Source organism: Xyrauchen texanus, chromosome 10 (genome assembly GCF_025860055.1).
Source record: "Xyrauchen texanus isolate HMW12.3.18 chromosome 10, RBS_HiC_50CHRs, whole genome shotgun sequence".
Lineage (NCBI taxonomy): Eukaryota > Metazoa > Chordata > Actinopteri > Cypriniformes > Catostomidae > Xyrauchen > Xyrauchen texanus.
In genome coordinates, this window is record NC_068285.1 from 45,440,506 (window position 1) to 45,458,444 (window position 17,939).

General features: G+C 44.4%; 1 protein-coding gene across 3 annotated transcripts in view; it reads left to right on the top strand.

Moving 5' to 3' along the window:
• top2b (DNA topoisomerase II beta) overlaps positions 1–11,256 on the top strand; it is a 55,979-nt gene extending 44,723 nt beyond the window's left edge. For 2 of the 3 annotated variants that reach the window (XM_052136616.1, XM_052136617.1), the window contains exons 29-35: positions 1,975–2,134; positions 2,232–2,396; positions 8,482–8,665; positions 9,696–9,781; positions 9,872–9,964; positions 10,334–10,557; positions 10,720–11,256. In XM_052136616.1, coding sequence (XP_051992576.1) covers positions 1,975–2,134; positions 2,232–2,396; positions 8,482–8,665; positions 9,696–9,781; positions 9,872–9,964; positions 10,334–10,557; positions 10,720–10,890 — 1,083 coding nt within the window. In that variant the 3' untranslated portion in view covers positions 10,891–11,256. Of the gene's footprint in view, positions 1–1,974; positions 2,135–2,231; positions 2,397–8,481; positions 8,666–9,695; positions 9,782–9,871; positions 9,965–10,331; positions 10,558–10,719 lie in introns of those variants that run through there. The other variant, XM_052136618.1, reaches the window with a different exon arrangement.
• The last annotated feature ends 6,683 nt before the right edge of the window (positions 11,257–17,939 follow it).

Below are 17,939 nucleotides of genomic sequence, written 5' to 3' on the forward strand. Positions count from 1 at the left end.
AGGCGAGAAAGCTCCAGGATAGTATGGAAGAGTTAACATTTTCCTCAGAAGAAGAGCGGGACTCCGATGAACGTTTGTATTTTGAAGAGAGACTTGATCCAGCCGAGGATACAATTTCGGACGAGTAAGTCATTTAGTTTTCATTAGCTGATGTGCTATTTTATATAAACATGTACATATTTTAGTAGTGGGACTTTTTCCAGACTTGCCAAATTTGACTTGAAATTTGAAATATGTCCTAATAAGCAAGTTTTAGTTACATTTAAATGCTGTTTCGGCTAAAGCAGGTATTTAAACTGTATGCTGTATAATATAAATATGATATGTAATATGATATAAAAATAATATGAATGTTTAGATTATATTTGAATGTGTTTATGCTGCCTCATTATCATCAACAAAGCTTGTGCTTGCAAATATGTGTTAGGGTTACATTAGTAAAATGCACTTTAAATATGCCCATATTAGAAAATCAGCATATTATAATGATTTCTGAAGGATCATGTGACACTGAAGTCTGCAGTAATGATGCTGAAAATTCAGCTTTGATCACAAATTTCATTTTACAATATATTTAAATAGAAAACGGTTCTTTTAAATTGTAAAAAGAGTTCAGAATATCAATGTTGTTTCTGTATTTTGGATCAAATAAATCCAATGTTGGTGAGCAGAAGAGACTTCTTTTAACGGTAGTGTAGGTCTAAAATTAATTAAAGTCTTTATGTAAAGAAAATGTATAGTCAGATTACTTCTTTTAACTTAAAACTTGATTTGGATCATTAATCTCCTCACATTCATTATCCCTCATTGATGGGCCCAGGGGAGGGTCTTTGTCTCCTCAGGTGTGAATTACAATCCATATTCATGATCATTCACGCCTCCTCGCATATGACCTTTCAACACTAAAACTGTTTTACAAAAGTTAAATTACTATATTGTTTTGTATGAATGAGTGATCAGGATGGTTTTCACATCATTTTGTAGCAAAAACTTTAGGCTACAAGGTCCAGTTCACAAACGTCTTGTGGACAAATGTTTAGTATGTGTTATATGACCTTATTTCAGTGACTTAACATTTTTGTTTTTTCAAAAACCACGCATAAACGTTATTTTCTAAAAAGATACAAACCTGTACATGCATGTTGCTCACATATTATTTTAGCCCAGTTTGTGCTGAATACAGTGTAATCAGACTTTCGCCATTACTATGTTTTTAAGCAACTGAAAAAGCACAAATGTCAAGGCATGTCAAAACTTCTCCAGGGCCCAAAATACCCTCAGACCCCAGAGGGTTAATAGGGTCACTTGCCCCTATATAAAAAGCAAACTGTTCATTTTTAAGACCCCCATCTTTTGTTCTGACTTTCTTTGAAGGGGTAAAGTGTAACAGAGCACAACAGCGCCCGCCCATGTTTTCAGCTGTTGGTTCTGGATGTTTGTCCCATTCAACAGGGATTTCAGAAGTCTTTAATAAAGAGGCATGAACCAAACCAACCATCACAACATTACAAACTTTGATTGAAGCAAAAACGTTTTTGAAAATCGGACAAAAAGACAAAGGTACAAGACAAGTGTTTAACATTTTAAATGAGGAAATAAACTAAAATTCCACGAAGCATTACAAATGACATAATCGTAGATAATGTAGAGCTCTGTTTTGTTGTTCACCTGGATTCTCTGATTGGTGAATCGTTTCCCATCAGGATCATGGGTAATGTAGTTCTTCACCAGGAATTCCGCTATTAAACATGATTTTTATTAATTGAACTTGAAATAACACACACTGATGACTTCCACAGAGGCATTGATTACCAGCCTCAGAGATCACGGCAGGTGTGTCTTAAAAGGTTTATAAGTTACTTTTAAAAATCTTGCCTTTGGAGAAAATGGATGGGATTTTTACATCCGGCCCAAGACTGTTGCGCTCTGCACGTGTGTAAATGTGTGTTGATGTGATTTTTTTGTGTGTATCAGAGTGAAGCAGATGCAGCTGTGAAGTTGGAGTTCGATGAGGACAGTGCTCTCGGCTCTAATGGAGGAACAGCAGAAAATTCACTCATCTCTCCTTCAGGCCAGCCAAACCCAGGAGTCAAACCCAAAGCCCCACGTGTCAAGAGAGAGAAGAAAGAACCTGGTAAAAACTGTTATTACCACAATTATACCAGTTTACACTCAAACACTTTATCACCATGATCACTGTTATACTGACATGACACTCTGTATCTGTTCAGGTGTCCCGAGACAGAGGAAGCCTGCAGCTGCTAAAGGCCCTGCTAAGAAGGTGAAGAAGAGGAACCCGTGGTCAGATGACGAAGATGAAGATAAGATATCAGACAATGAGCTGGATGAAGATGAACCTGTTATTCCTAGAGACACAACGTCCAGAAGAGCATCAGGTGTGTGTGTGCTTATATGCATATTCTTATTCGTCATTAATATGTTTTACTGATTTAATCAGTGTAATGGTGTAATCCAGGGAAACGTCTCGGGTTACATGTGTAACCCTTGTTCCCTGAAAAAGGCGGAACGAGATGTTGCGCTGCTAAGCGCTAGGGGAACAATCTTGCATTGTGAGCAGCTGTGAATTTGTGTGAAACACGTCAATGAACATTGACCTGAATTTATAGCCTCGGCTGGTGAAGATCATTAGACGCACCTGTGGCCAGGCTATAAAATAGAGGCGTCACCAGCGTGTCGACAGATACCTTTTCTGAAGAGCAGTCCTGGGACGTCCCAGTGCGGCAAAGCAGCGCAACATCTCGTTCCGCCTTTTCAGGGAACAAGGGTTACACATGTAACCCGAGACGTTCCCTTTACAAAAGGCTTCACTACAATGTTACGCTGCTAAGCGCTAGGGAACGCAATACCCACGCCGCCACACTTGGGGCTGTCCGGACCCCTACGGTTGTGCAGTGTACTCACAAAAACACGAGAGGTCTCAGACATGAGCTTGAGATGTCGGCTCAAGGGCATAGGAGCCCGGAGTAGCATAAACATCCAAGCCATTCATTTTTTATTTATGTGTGCGGAGAGGATCAGCCTGCCGCATCACAAACTTGTTCAGGCATGAGCTGAGATGTCGACTCAAGGACATAAGAGTCCGGAGTAGCAAAGCATCTAACCCATAAAGTTCGATGAATGTGTGCGAAGAGAACCCTATCGCAACACAAACTTGTCATAAAAACTGATGAATGTGAGTGGAGAGGACCAGCCTGCCGCATCATAAACTTGTTCAGTCATGAGCTGAGATGTCGACTCAAGGGCATAGGAGCCCGGAGTAGCATGAACATCCAAACTATAGAATCTGATGAATGTATGCGGAGAGGACCAGCCTGCCGCATCACAAACTTGTTCAGGCATGAGCCTGTCATAAAAACTGAAGAATGTGCGTGGAGAGGACCAGCCTGCCACGTCACAAACTTGTTCAGGCATGAGTTTGGGATGTCGACTCAAGGACGTAAGAGCCCGGAGTAGCAGAAACATCTAACCCATGAAGACTGATGAACGTGTGCGGAAAGGACCAGCCTGCCGCATCACGAATACTGCCATAAAAAACGAAGAATGTGCGCGGAGAGGACCAGCCTGCCGCGTCACAAACCCGTTCAGGCATGAGCTTGGGATGTCGACTCAAGGACGTAAGAGCCCGGAGTAGCATGAACATCCAAACTATAAAATCTGATGAATGTGTGCGGAGAGGACCAGCCTGCCGCATCACAAACCTGCTGCAGAGGGACCCCTCTAGCCAAGGCTTTAGAGGCGGCGACTCCTCTGGTGGAGTGAGCCCTGACACCTACTGGCGAAGCTTGACCGCGCGCCTCATAGGCCAGGGCAATAGCATCCCTCACCCAATGTGACATAGTCTGCTTGGTAGCGGCTGTCCCTCTGTTGCGGCCCCCAAAGCAGACAAACAATTGCCCAGACTTATGCCACTGGCTAGTGCGGTGGACATAAGTTTGAAGGGCACGGACTGGGCAGAGTCCATGAAGACTTTCCTGCTCCGGCGTTAAAAATGGCAGGGAGCAGAAGGCTTCCAGAGTGACAGGGTGTAGTGTCGAAAAAGGCACCTTAGGAAGGTAGTCAGGATGAGGATGCAGGATAGCTTTGGCCATACCTGGGGCAAACTCTAAACAGGCCGGCAAAACAGACAGAGCCTGTAGATCCCCGATTCTCTTAAGAGAGGTAATCGCCACAAGAAAAACCAGCTTGAGAGTCAGAAGTCTATCAGACGCTGACTCTAGAGGTTCAAAGGGGGTTTCGGCCAGACCCTCCAGGACTATTGCTAAGTCCCATGAGGGAGTTCTGGTCCTAACAGGGGGCCTCAGTCAGCCTGGCTCCACCGAATGAAGCGAGCGAGAAGAGGGTGCCTCCCAAAGGCGCCCGTCCATCAAGGCGTGGCAAGTCGAAATGGCGGCCACATAAACCCTGAGAGTAGCGGGGCATATGCCTGCTGACAGTTTTTCCTGCAGAAAGTCCAGAACTGAAACAATTTGGCAGTGAACTGGATCTGCACCATGTAAACTGCACCATCTTTCGAAGACACCCCATTTATTGGTGTAGATTCTTCTGGTGGAGGGAGCCCTAGCACTAAGAATGGTCTCGATAACTTCAGGTGACAGCCCTGTGTTCCTCAGTTGGTACCCTTCAGGGGCCAAACATGAAGTTTCCACAATTCGGGCCGGGGATGAAATATCGTCCCCTGTGCCTGAGACAGAAGGTCCCTCCTGTCCGGAATCGCCCAAGGCGAGCTGTCGAGGAGAGATATAATGTCTGAGAACCAAATCCTGTTCGGCCAGTGAGGCGCTATCAGTAAGAGGCAAGACCCTTGCTGGCGAACTCTGGCTAAGACTCCCGGGAGCAGAGAAACCGGGGGAAAAGCATACAGACACATTCTGGGCCATGTATGCGCCATCGCGTCCAGACCCAGGGGGCTGGGTGACTCAGAGAGAAGTAGAGGGACATTGCGCAGTCTCTTGAGAGGCTGAAGAGGTCCACTTCTGCTCTGTAAAATCTCTCCCAAATTTGTTGTACTACCTCGGGTGGAGTTTCCACTCGCCCCTCGGTATGTTTTGTCTGGACAGCAAATCTGCTCCCACATTTAGGCGTCCAGGGATGTAAATTGCCCTGAGTGACAGGAGCTTGTCCTGGGCCCAAAGGAGAATCCGACGTGCCAGCAAATTCAGGTGGCGAGAGCGTAGACCTCCTTGACGGTTTATGTAGGAGACTGCTGCTGTGTTGTCCACCCGCACAAGGACATGGCAGCCTCTGAGATGTTGGAGGAAGTATTTCAGGGCCAGAAATACGCCATCAGCTCGAGGCAGTTGATGTGCCAATCGAGCTGATGACCCTCCCATTCCCCTTGGGCTGGACGACCACTTAAGATCGCACCCCAACCCGTCAGGGAGGCGTCTGTCGTTAGCATCCTGCTGACGACATGACGCACCGAGAGTGGGACCCAAGGTAAGGAACCGGGTCTGAGCCACATAGAAAGGGAACGAAGCGCTCGGCGCGTAACCCTTATTTGCCTTAGGGGACTGGCCCTTGGATGAAATCCCCTGGCTTTTAGCCACAGCTGAAACGGTCTCATATGGAGAAGGCCCAAAGGAATAACCGAGACCTAGTATTCGTTGATACTGAAGAACAGTGCAACTTTGACCTAGCCTGAGATTGCTCAGGGAGTTCAGGATGGAGCTGACACGAGCGGGAGACAACCGTGCCCGCATCGTGAACGAGTTCCATATAATCCCTAGATAGGTAATTTCCTGGGTTGGAGCAAGAACACTCTTCTGGACGTTGAGTCTCAGACCCAGAGAACCTAGATGAGCCAAGACGATATCCCTGTGCTGTACTGCCAGTTCTTGAGATTGTGCTAGTATCAGCCAGTCGTCTAAATAATTCAGAATGCGGATGCCCTGGAGTCGCAAAGGAGCCAGTGCTGCATCCATGCATTTCGTGAATGTGCGGGGTGATAGGGCTAGGCCGAACGGAAGAACCCGATACTGGAAGGCTTCGTCCCCGAAAGCGAACCTCAGGAACTTCCTGTGCTGTGGCAGAATTCCAATATGGAAATATGCGTCCATGAGATCGATCGTGACCAGCCAATCGTGATGTTGGATCTGAGACACGACCGACTTGACAGTTAGCATCTTGAACTTGAACACCCTGACTGAGCGGTTCAAGCCTCGAAGATCTAGAATCGGACGCAACCCCCACCCTTCTTGGGAACCAGGAAGTATCTGCTGTAATAGCCGGACTCTTTCTCTGGAGGGGGAACATGTTCTATGGCCCCTTTTGCCAAGAGATTTTGCAGTTCCTTCCACAGTAGACATGCCTGCTCCGGTCTTACGGTAGTGGGAACCACACCGTTGAAACGCGGAGGGCGGCGAGCGAATTGAATTCTGTAGCCTTTTTCTACTGTCTTTAGAACCCACATAGAAATACCTGGCAGAAGTTTCCACGCTGCCAGGTTCTCTGAGATGGGTACTAATTTCAACACTTCCTGTTAAGGGGGTGTTGAGTGTTCCGTGTCCTGGACTAAGGCAGGAAGCAATGGTACACCCAAATCTTTGTTGGAAGCCTCTATCACCCGAAACACCAAAGGCGGCGGGAGTGAAGAGGTTTCGTGAGGGTATCGGGAGGGCCGAAGTGGATGATACACGCGCCCCGTCCCGAAGGGAACTACCCTCACAAGGTTGGGTACAAGAACGTCAGGGCTTCTTTCTTTTAGAGATCACAGCCCTGAGGTCCTGCTTGGGCGTCTGCTGAGGGCGACGAGCCTGTCCCCAGTCCCTACGAGGGGGAGCACGACTCGCCACGCTCTGTTTTTGAGCCTCTCTCCTAGCAGAGGCGGGGCGAGACTGGGTGGCTGACGGCCCCGCCCCCTGAGTGCGGCGAGGAAGAAACTGCCCAAAGGCTTCCTCATGGCTTTTCGCCTCCTGGAATCTGGAGATAACCGTATTCATGGCGTCTCCGAAGAGACCAGAAGGCGAAACCGGGCATCGATTAGGAAAACTCTGTCCCTATCTCGGATGCCTGACAGGTTAAGCCATAAATGCCTCTCCGTACTGACCAAAGCGGACATAGACCGGCCAATGGCATGGGCTGACTGCTTGGTCGCGCGGAGAGACAAATCCGTAGCTCGACGAAGCTCTAAAAGGCCTCTTCGTCGAGAGTTTCACCCGCACTCAGATCTTTTAGCAGGTCGGCCTGGTACGCCTGTAACACAGCCATGGTGTGCAGCGCAGCACCAGCCTGACCTGCCGCTTGATAAGCCCTCCCCACTAGCATGGAGGTAGTCCTGCATGGCTTAGAGGGGAGAGCAGGTTTTTCAAGGACGATGCCGAACCCGGCAGAGATAACCTGCAAGTGTCTCTTCGACCGGCGGCATCCTCGAATACCCTCAGCCTCAGCACCCACGATAGTCGAATATAACGACGTCGAGGGCACGTGAACGCGCAAGGTATAAGGGTTCCTCCACGAACGAGCAAGCTCATCGTGGAGGTCATCAAAGAAGGGAAGGGACTGATGAGGTGTTCCCTTCCCTTGGCCATCAGACAGAAATCTATCCTCTAATTTGGAGCGTTTGGGGGTTTCTTGGTCACGTGGCCAGTCTAATTGAAGTCTGGCCACAGCACGAGTCACCACATCGAGTAACTCCTCAGAGGATTTTGTATCCTGTTTTGAGTGCTCTGATGTGGGTGACTCGAACTCTATAGACCCAAGGGAATCGAGGTCCCCTCCTGAACTGAAGAGGCGCGAGCGCTTCAAGAACACGAGAAGGACCAGCCGGATCTGGGGAGAGAGCGAGCGAAAGGGACGCACCCGTCTCTCGCTCCTCAGCCAGATCCATACAAGAGCCCCACGAATGAAGTGCGGGTGCTGGCTCTCGGAAGTAAGCGAGGCGAGCGCGAAGCATCCCGACCGAAAGAAGGTCACAATGCGTGCACCCGCCCCGCCCCAACGCGAGAGCCGCGTGCTCTTCCCCCAAACAAACAAAGCAAAACTCATGCGTGTCCTTGTCTGTCATGAGACGTTGACAAGGAAACACGCATCGCTTGCTCTGTTTCTCCGTCATTCTCTCTTTTTTCTCTCTTTTTTTTTATATATATAAATATATACACTTTCAGAGCAGAGAGATAAAGAAAGAAAGTTCTGCGCACTGCCTAACAATTTCTAACTCCTAACAAAGAGGGAAGAAAGTTTTGTAGCAGGTTGTGAGACACACAGCGTAGTATGCTCTGAATGAAAAAAATCTGTCGACACGCTGGTGACGCCTCTATTTTATAGCCTGGCCACAGGTGCGTCTAATGATCTTCACCAGCCGAGGCTATAAATTCAGGTCAATGTTCATTGACGTGTTTCACACAAATTCACAGCTGCTCACAATGCAAGATTGTTCCCCTAGCGCTTAGCAGCGCAACATTGTAGTGAAGCCTTTTGTAAAGGGAACAGCTTGATTTGTTGTGTCGTGTTGTCATTTGACAGCGGTGAAGGCCAAGTACACGTTTGACTTCTCTGAGGAGGAAGAGGAGGATGGTGATGAAGAACAGGAGAATGATATTTCAGCCTCTCCAGTTCACTCCTTCAAGAACACAGTGCAAAACAATGATGATGAAGAAGATGATGATTATGATGATGATATATTCCCTCCAAAAAACACATCCACTTCGTACGTGCAGCTCTATCCAAATCTGATCACTTTCAGATGCTCACATGAGGGTGAATCTCTCAAGAAGTGTTCAGGTCATATTTCACCCCAATTTCAAGAGAAATAAAATAAGAAATTATATTTTCCATTAAGAAAACGAAGCATTTAGATTGTTGGCATTGTGACATTATTTTTCGTGATACTTGAGCACATTTCCCCCACATTTGAATTACTGTAATCCCATCTGGTTGTTTTAACTTTAAGATTTTTATGTTTAATTGTAATTAGATCATAATTTCTGTGAATTAAACTATTACTTTATTTAAATCAGTGTAAATTTGAGGCAGTACAACAAATACAACATGATGTACGTCATGATCAGTGTTGGTTTAGTCACTCAAAAATAATCCACTATTACAAATTACTTCTCTGAAATTTAATCAGATTACTTTTAATAATTCCTTCATTGAAAAGTTAACCACATCACTAATTGATTTACTTTTAAGTTACTCTAAGAAAGGTAAGTGTTCTGGTCAGCGGATTTAAAATAATGTCTATAGTTCCTCTTTGTTGTCGCAGGCAAGTCATACACTCAGCAGCACCTCAAGTTTCTCCCTTACAATTGCTCATTAGTGACTCTTCAGCTGTCACAGAAACAAACAGATGTATTTTTGAACATAATTCATGTTTTGAATGAATTATACATTTAATATTATTTTAGAAACTTGTAACCCAAGTTATGTAATTAAAGGTCATTAACTTAATTGAAAGGCAGCAATTGTAATCTGATCACAAGAATGTAAAATGTCATGTGTTACACTGTATTTCCACTAAATGTAATTATATCACTGTTACGAATTTGTAATTACACCAAACACTGATCATGATGTACTCGTAGTTAAATATTGATTGATACTTTGATTTTGGGATGAAATATGACTTGTACATGTTTGTGAGATTTAGCCATTTACCCACTTTTTTCACAAATTATGTATGTGACCTACATTTACTATGGGCAAAAAAGTGTTAATTTTAAATAAATCCTTTTCAGGTCCACCTCACAAGCAGTGAAGAAGAAAGAGTCAGAGAGTGTGTTCTCATCTAAACCTGCCTACGCTGACAAGAGTAGCGATGATGGTATGTGTGCTTTATAGTTGTTTATCATTTCTCTGACAACATGAACTGATTAATTAATGTGTCTAATTTAAGTGTTTATTTGTTGGTCAGATGTAAAGTCAGATAGTGATGATGACAGGGGTCCAGTGTTCTCATCGTATTCCAGCAGTTCTGCTTTTGAGAAACCATCACCAGCTAAAAAAGGTACTTGATCAGCCAATATATCAATCAGAGTCAATATAAATTAAAAATGGATCCAAGCTACTTTGTTCCTGGTCTGATTTTGCACAATTCATGAGGGCATGTCGTTTTGCATAATCTTTTATCAACATTCCTGGTAGAAAAAATAAGTCTTACCCATTTTTTTCTACTAAATGGTTTGTTTTACTCTGAAATATGTCACATTATGGAAGAAATATTTTTTGCCTTGTACCAGATTACAAATCACAAAGAGCACAAATGCATTTGACTAGAAAGATTTTCATTGGCGCCTTGTATAAGTAACACATAAATAGCTAATTTTCCAGTCCATTAACATTATTTCCACTGTAATGTTTTGTTTTATTACTCCAGCTAAGAAGCCTGCAGACACAGCACCTAAACAGAAGAAAGCTCCAGCTAAACCCAAGAAGCCTGATGTATCTGTCTGGGACTCGGATTCAGATACAGGCATTAAAAAAGCACCAGCAGCAGCTAAGGGGGGCGGTAAAGGCCGTGGAAAGAAGAGGAAACAGTCGAGCTCAGAGGAGGATGAGTATAGCCCTGTGAAGAAGACTGGAAAGACTACCACATGCAGGGTGAGACATTCTCATTTCATACAGGCTGCATCAGGATTAATTATTACATAATACAAATATTATTGACACAAAATCTCATTCAAATGTTACTTTATTAAGTAAAGTGTCATCCATGTAAAGAAATGGTGTTTTATAATGCTGTGTGTGTTTTTTGGCATATAGAAACCGAAAAAGGCAGTGTCCGATGATGAAGATGATGAAGATGAAGATGCAGGCATGAACAGCTTCAGTCGATTAGACTCAGGCAGAGATCGGTCTGGTCGAGCCAAGAAAGAAGTCAAATACTTTGCAGAATCTGATAATGATGACGACGACAATGACATGTTTGAATAGAACACGCACACATACACTCAGTCCAGAAAGATTCTTGTTGAAGATCAGATTCACTGTCCTCTGCCCAGCAGAATTTTGTACATTTTCCCCTCCATTTAATTTTTTCTTCAAATGTGATGTTCAATTCTTTCTACTGTGTAGCTGTTTTACTCTTTTTATTATTATTGGTATTATTATTATTATTATTATTGGTATTATTGGTATAATACATTTACAATGTTGTTTTTTATCATTGAAACTTATTTGTTCTGAGCAGCTTTTAGAAGTTTAGACCGCTGTGCTGAAGCACCTTTTAATGGTTCAAAGTTAGCGACAACGTAACTTTTTGAAATGACTTGGAAATAAACATGAAATATAAATTATTTTTTGAGCTCTGAACCTTTTTTCGGCATTTCACTATAGCCTAGTTTCCATCCACTTTTCTCGCAATTTGGTTATCAACAAAGTAAAAATATGGAAAAAAAGTTAAATTTCCCGTCATCTGCTTGTTTCCATTCAAATGGCCTTTTAATCACTAAATTTGGTATGCGTGATGACGTCATGCTTAAAAAAAACATACGTTTTGGTTTATCATAAAATAAATCTTTCCTTAAGACGTTTCCATACAGAAATGTGTGTCTGTTGATAATTGTGTAGGCTACCATTCACCTCCAGATGTCCCAAATCTTTTCCCCCTGATGTCTTTGTAAAATGGGGAGAGTATTGAGACAATACTCTTCAGCTTACTGTCATTTTAATTTCACAAATAAAAGCAATCAGAAGAGGAATTGCAATCATAAGGGAGATGTTGCTCTTCTGATAGGACTGTAATATTGGTCTTAGATGTTGCGCCTTTCGCAGGTTGCCACCAGTTCCGACCCGAAAGTGAATCGTCCAAGCTGGCAACCTGCCAGTATTGGGGGAAACTTAAAATCTCAGTATAAGGAGCATCCATCGATGTGTATATGCTGTGTGCACAACTATTAAAGGAAAACCGACGCAGTGTATTATCAGGGTTTAAATATGATACATTCCTGATATTCAACAGACTATTTTGAACAATCATCTAATCTAAAACATCACCATCACAACTGCATTATGTCCCGCATATTTCTCCAGCAACTTTTAACAACCAACTGAACGTGATTATCATCTAAACTTAATTTAATGTCATAATGCAATTTACATTTTCTGAACAAGCTCAACAAATGCGATCCGAGGTAAAGAGGGTTAGATTTAAAATATTTAAACGTTTATATTAAGCTCGTTTTCTGAAAGTGAGCTCGGCATTGGACAAATAGTTCTGATGATTTATTGTCTTGAAAAAAGGGCAGAACATTCTGAGAATTTCATTCAGCTGACTTTTTTTATCTACAGAACACAGTAAGACAAATTTCAGTTTGTGTAAAGAAACGGACAATTTATTTTATTTAATGCTTTATTCATTTGTTAATTTATTTAATTTCATACAGGGATTTTTGCCGGCTATACTATACTAGCTATACAAAAGTTTATAGAATTGGGCTGTTAGTGTTTCAGAAAAGCACACTGATGCTTTTCTCCACTATTGTGTATTTATTTTTCATTTAAAACATCTTTGAGCTGTTTTTTATATTGCAGGCTAATTCCATGACTGCCATCTATTATTTTGAAAGGTGTGTAAAAGCAACTTTAATAATTAACAGATGGCTCCTGCGAAATAAATCACAAAGAGTGGCCATTCATTTGTTCTCCGTGCACTTGTCGATGTGCATGATACGAGATATTTGTGTTGGTACTCCTGAAAGTGTCATGTTTGCAGCATCGGATCTATACGCTCGGCATTATAATCAATCCATAATCACGTAAAATAATTGGCTTTCAAGGATGTTGTGGCAGGGCGGAGGGCGGGGCCGGGTCGTGATCCTACACACCCTGTCCCGTATTAGGCCAATCAAGCCTCCGAGATCTTTTACGGACATGGCCGTCATATGTGTGTGTGTGTTTGTCTTTTGTTTAAGTTGTTAATTAATATATTATTTACATTGTCAAGCCAGTTCTCGCCTCCTTCTTTCCATTGAACTGCTTTACACTGGTGCCGAAACCCGGGAAGGAGGAGGGATACGCCGTAGTAGAGTTCTCGCCACTACCGTCCACCCCAACGGAGCAGCTGCGGCCATCTGCCGGGGCACGAGGAGCCCAGCCGCCTGGAAGAGGAAGATGGCCACCGACCGCGAGGGGAGAAGGGGCTCCTAATCGACCGCCTGGAGCGGTCAGGGTCGCTCCAGGCGGGGAGAGGGTGTACGTCATGCTGGGGGTTCCCCAGCCTGAGAGAACGAGGGAGGAATGTGGCTGCAGGTCGACTGCAGAGGATCATGCGGGAGAGAGAGATCGTTTATGGACATGTCCGTCATATGTGTGTGTTTGTCTTTTGTTTAAGTTGTTAATTAAAATATTATTTACATTGTACATTTCTCGCCTCCTCCTTTCCATTGAACTGCTTTACAGATGTATACTGTCATCATGATTAACACAGGCTAACGATTGGGGCAAATTCTATCATGTGACATTGCATTTTGCATTAATGCCAATTTTCTCTACAAAAAGTGTTTCCAAACCAGTTTTTCGCGACATTCGAAGTATCGACATAGAGTTTATGTGTTAGAGTTAAACAGAAAAACTATTGTGTCGACACTTATTCCATTTTAGCGATAATTTGCGTTTCCATCAGCTTTATTTTGATGCGCTAAAACTTTTAGCGCAAACATTCTTGGATGGAAACGTAGTTAGTGGTACGGTGCTATGGATATCGACCATTGTTTGGGAATATTTAACTTAAAGTAGCGATACTTATAACTTGCAGCTTAACTACATTGCTCAGTAGCATGACATCAGTTCAACTGTTGTCACAATAGTGCAGATTTTCCAGTAACTAACAACATTTTACAAGTAGAACTGTAGTGTCATTTGTCATAGACATTTGTCCCATTGTTTTGTGAACACAGCAATGTCGAGGGAGTAATCAAACTCATTAACCTAAACCATCTTCTCTCAAGTGAATCGGTTGTTCTATAAAATAAACGATTCCCTGATATTGAGCATTGGGAACTTCATATTACTGATTCACTGATTCATTTCAGACTGATTCACTGATTCATTTCAGCCCCATTCAACCCTGAATGGACTTTTACCTTCTTTTTTTAAGCAAAATATTTAGTTATTTGCTGCTGTTTATCACTTTATTTAGATTTAGATTTAGTTATATAAAATAGGGTGTTTTCTAGTTTATGGATATATATTAAGTTAATATTCCAGATTCAAGACAAGCTCAATCTGCAGCATTTGTGGCATAATGTTGATTACTGCAAAAAATAACTTCAACTCGTCCCAACTTGGAATAATAGGGTTCAAAACAGTGTTACTATGAAAGCAAACTTTAATACAGTGGAAAAACACACTCTATTAGCATAACATAAACACACACACACACACACACATATATATATATATATATGCATTTCCAAAATTCTTATGAATGTTCATGTACTAAAATAAAAGATTTGATGCCATGAGTGTACCTTCATTTACTATAACTATTATTTTGAATGGCCATGGAAAATAATGTGATAACAATTTACCTAGTTGCAAAAAGTAGTCAATTAATTGACCTGATAAACTTGGCCATTAGGGTCACTGAATATATCAGATTGTGTAAACACAATATTGTGTTGATTAGTATTGCCACACCCCTAGATCTGCTATTCAATTTGGAATGAAAAATGTCTAGGTTTCTGTCATAACCTCCGTTCCCTGATGGAGGGAACGAGAAGTTGTGTCGATTTAGTGACAGTAGGGATCACTTTTGGGAGCCCCAAACACCTCTGATGTTTTAAGAAAAGGCCAATGAAAATTGGCAAGTGGAATTTGCATGCCAGTCCCCCGGACATACGGGTATAAAAGAATCTGGTGTGCAACCACTCATTCTGGTTTGTGCTGAGGAGCCGAGACAGAGTCCCGGCCATTACAGCAGGTAATTCTGTGTTGTGGCAGGAGGGACACAACATCTTGTTCCCTCCATCAGGGAATGGGGGTTACGGCAGTAATCTAGACATTCCCAATCTGTCACTCACTCAACATTGTGTCGATGTACTGACACTAGGGTCCATATATGAAATGCCACAACCAGCTGAGCTGTGTTACGTGGATCAGCGATGCAGGTTCTGGCAGACCACTGTGTGCAAAGTAACAGGTGCACCGACCACATCATAACCTTCCCAACGCTCCATGCACTTCGTATGGACCCTCACCCCCGAAAGCATAAAAGTGGGGGCCAGACATGCTCACAATGGGAACAGACCTGCTGGTTCGGCCTTTTCTTCTATTTCTTCTCCTGGAGAAAGAACTTGCTTGATTCCAGCTGGGGCCAAATGTATTCACATCGATATAGGTTTCCTTGGAAAAAGACACCACAGAGACCACACCCTGCCCAAAGGTAGGTCCTACCCAGAGGGGATGGAGCTCTACAAACAATGTGACCGGTGGCAGAGGGGACTCTGCCCTAGGGGAGACATGGATCTACCATCAGGGAGACCGTACCATGGAAGATTACGTCTTATGGGGTTACCGATAGGGAACCAACGTATATGGAGCACCTATCTCAATACAGGGGCTGACCTGAACAGGGCATACTGAAAAGTACTGGGTCTGGCATTGAATTCCTCTGCCAGATTTGCTTGCCGCAGAGGATGGGGGAGGAGTCCAGGGAACTCGCCTGGATGAAAAAGCGCACATCTTCCCCTCAGAAGGGGAAAGGTGCTTGTGTGCCAGTGGTACACCCGGCCAGCTGCCCACATCCTTACCTGTTTGTACCTACCAACAGATGGGAAAAAACTGGTTCAACCTGGAGATTATACAATCTCATGAAGGTATTCGGTGTTGCTCAGCCTGCTGCTCTACAGATGTCTGTTAAAGAGTCGCCATTGGCCAAGGCCCAGGAGGAGGCTATGCTCCTAGTACATTGCCAAAGGGGAAGGCGCACCCTGGGCCTGGTATGCCAGCACAATGGTGCCCACCATCCAGTGGGCAATTCTCTGTTATGAGACAGAGTTCCCCTTCTGCTGTCCCCCGAAACAGACAAAGAGCTCCTCAGAGCATCTAAATCTCTCTGTGCAGTCCAAGTAGATATGACAAGGCTGGATCTGCCTCCTCCCGGGGGCAGCGTTTGTATGTTCACCATCTGATCTTTAAAGGGGGTAGTGTGAACCTTGGGTCACGTGAGAGTACGCCGGACCGAACTCTAGGCACATATTGCTAACAGAGAATGCTTGCTGGTCCCCAACCCTCTTGATGGAGGTGAGCGCAGTCAGGAGGGCTGTCTTCAAGGAGAGGACTTTCAGCTCAATTGACTCTAAGGCTTGAAAGGATCTCTCTGTAGGCCCAGCAGGACCACAGACGTGGAGTTTCCAGAGGGTTGCGGGTGCCAGATCGTGCCTCGTCCCTGAGAAAGGAGGTCCTTCCTCAGGGGAATTTTCCAGGGAGAGGCTGTCGCGAGGAGCGTGAGTTCCAAGAACCAAGTCTGGGTGGGCCAGTAAGACACTACCAACAAGACCTGTTCCTCATCCTCCCTGACCTTGCACAACATTTGTGCGAGTAGGCTCACTAGGGGAAACGCATACTTCCGCAGACCCCGGGGCCAGCTGTGCACCAGTACGTCCTTGCTAAAGGGGAGCCTTGGACAGGGAATACCACAGTGGGCAGTGGGAGAATTCCCTGGAGGCAAACATGTCTACCTGTGCCTCGCACAATCGACTCCAAATCAGCCGGACCACATGGGGTGAAGCCTCCACTTTCCCCTGAGCGTCACCTGCCATGACAGTGTGTCCGCTGTGCGATTGAGTTTGCTGGGATATGAGTGACCCACAGTGACTTGAGCCGCCGCTGGCTCCAGAGGAGGAGATGGTGGGCGAGTTGCAACATGCGGGGTGAGCGCAAAACGCCTTGGCAGTTTATGTACACTGCCGATGCTGTGTTGTCCGTCCAGACCAACACATGCTTGCCCTGGATCAATGGCCGAAGCCTCTGCCGGGCTAGCCTCTGCCGGGCTAGCAGTACCACGAGCAACTCAAGGCAATTGCTATGCCAACGCAGACGAGGGGCTGTCCAGGAACCTGTGGCTGCTTGCCCATTGCAAACTGCACCCCATCTGGAATTGGAGGCATCTGTCATGATGGTGACTCGCCTGGATACCTGCTCTAGGGGAACCCCTGTCTATAGAAATGCCAGGTCCATCCAAGGGCTGAACTAGCGGCAGCAGATTGGCATGATAGCCATGCGATTCGTGCCGTGGCACCATGTCCATCTCGGGACTAGAGTCTGAAGCCAGTGCTGAAATGGTCTCATATGCATCAACCCGAGGGGTGTGACAGCCGCCGAGGATGACATATGCCCCAGGAGCCTCTGAAATTGTGGATCGGTAGTGGAATGCATCAACACCGTTCGACTCTGAAGAAAAAATCTGAATAAGTGGTTGCACATCAGCTCCTTTTATACCCGTATATCCAGGGGAGTGGCATGTAAATTCCACTAGCCAATTTTCACTGGCCTTTTCTTAAATCATCAGAGGTGTTTGGGGCTCCCAAGAGTGACACAACGTGGAGTGAGTGACAGATAGGGAATTTTGCTAACCCACACTTTACGAACTCTATAATGGTCTTCCAATCTTTAGTGTGTTTCTTGTAGAAAGATGGGAGATAGGAGAAAGATGGGAGAAAACTGTAGCTCTTTAAACAGGTCCATTCAGCCCCCTGACATTATATGACGAAAACCTTTAAAGGCATGCATGGCACACAATCTGAATTATGTGGTCATAAACTCTGCGTGAAGATGTCCACCACATAATAGAACTAGACACTGTATAACAACCCGGAAGATGAGCTGCAATGGTGATTCCACGAACCATCTCTCCTGATTCATGATGAACACGAAAAGTGCCATATAACACCAAAACCCCAGATCTTCATCCACAACGGAGAAGGAAAGGAATGCAAGTATTACAAAACAAAAAACTTCAGACACTTACATCATAAAAAAGT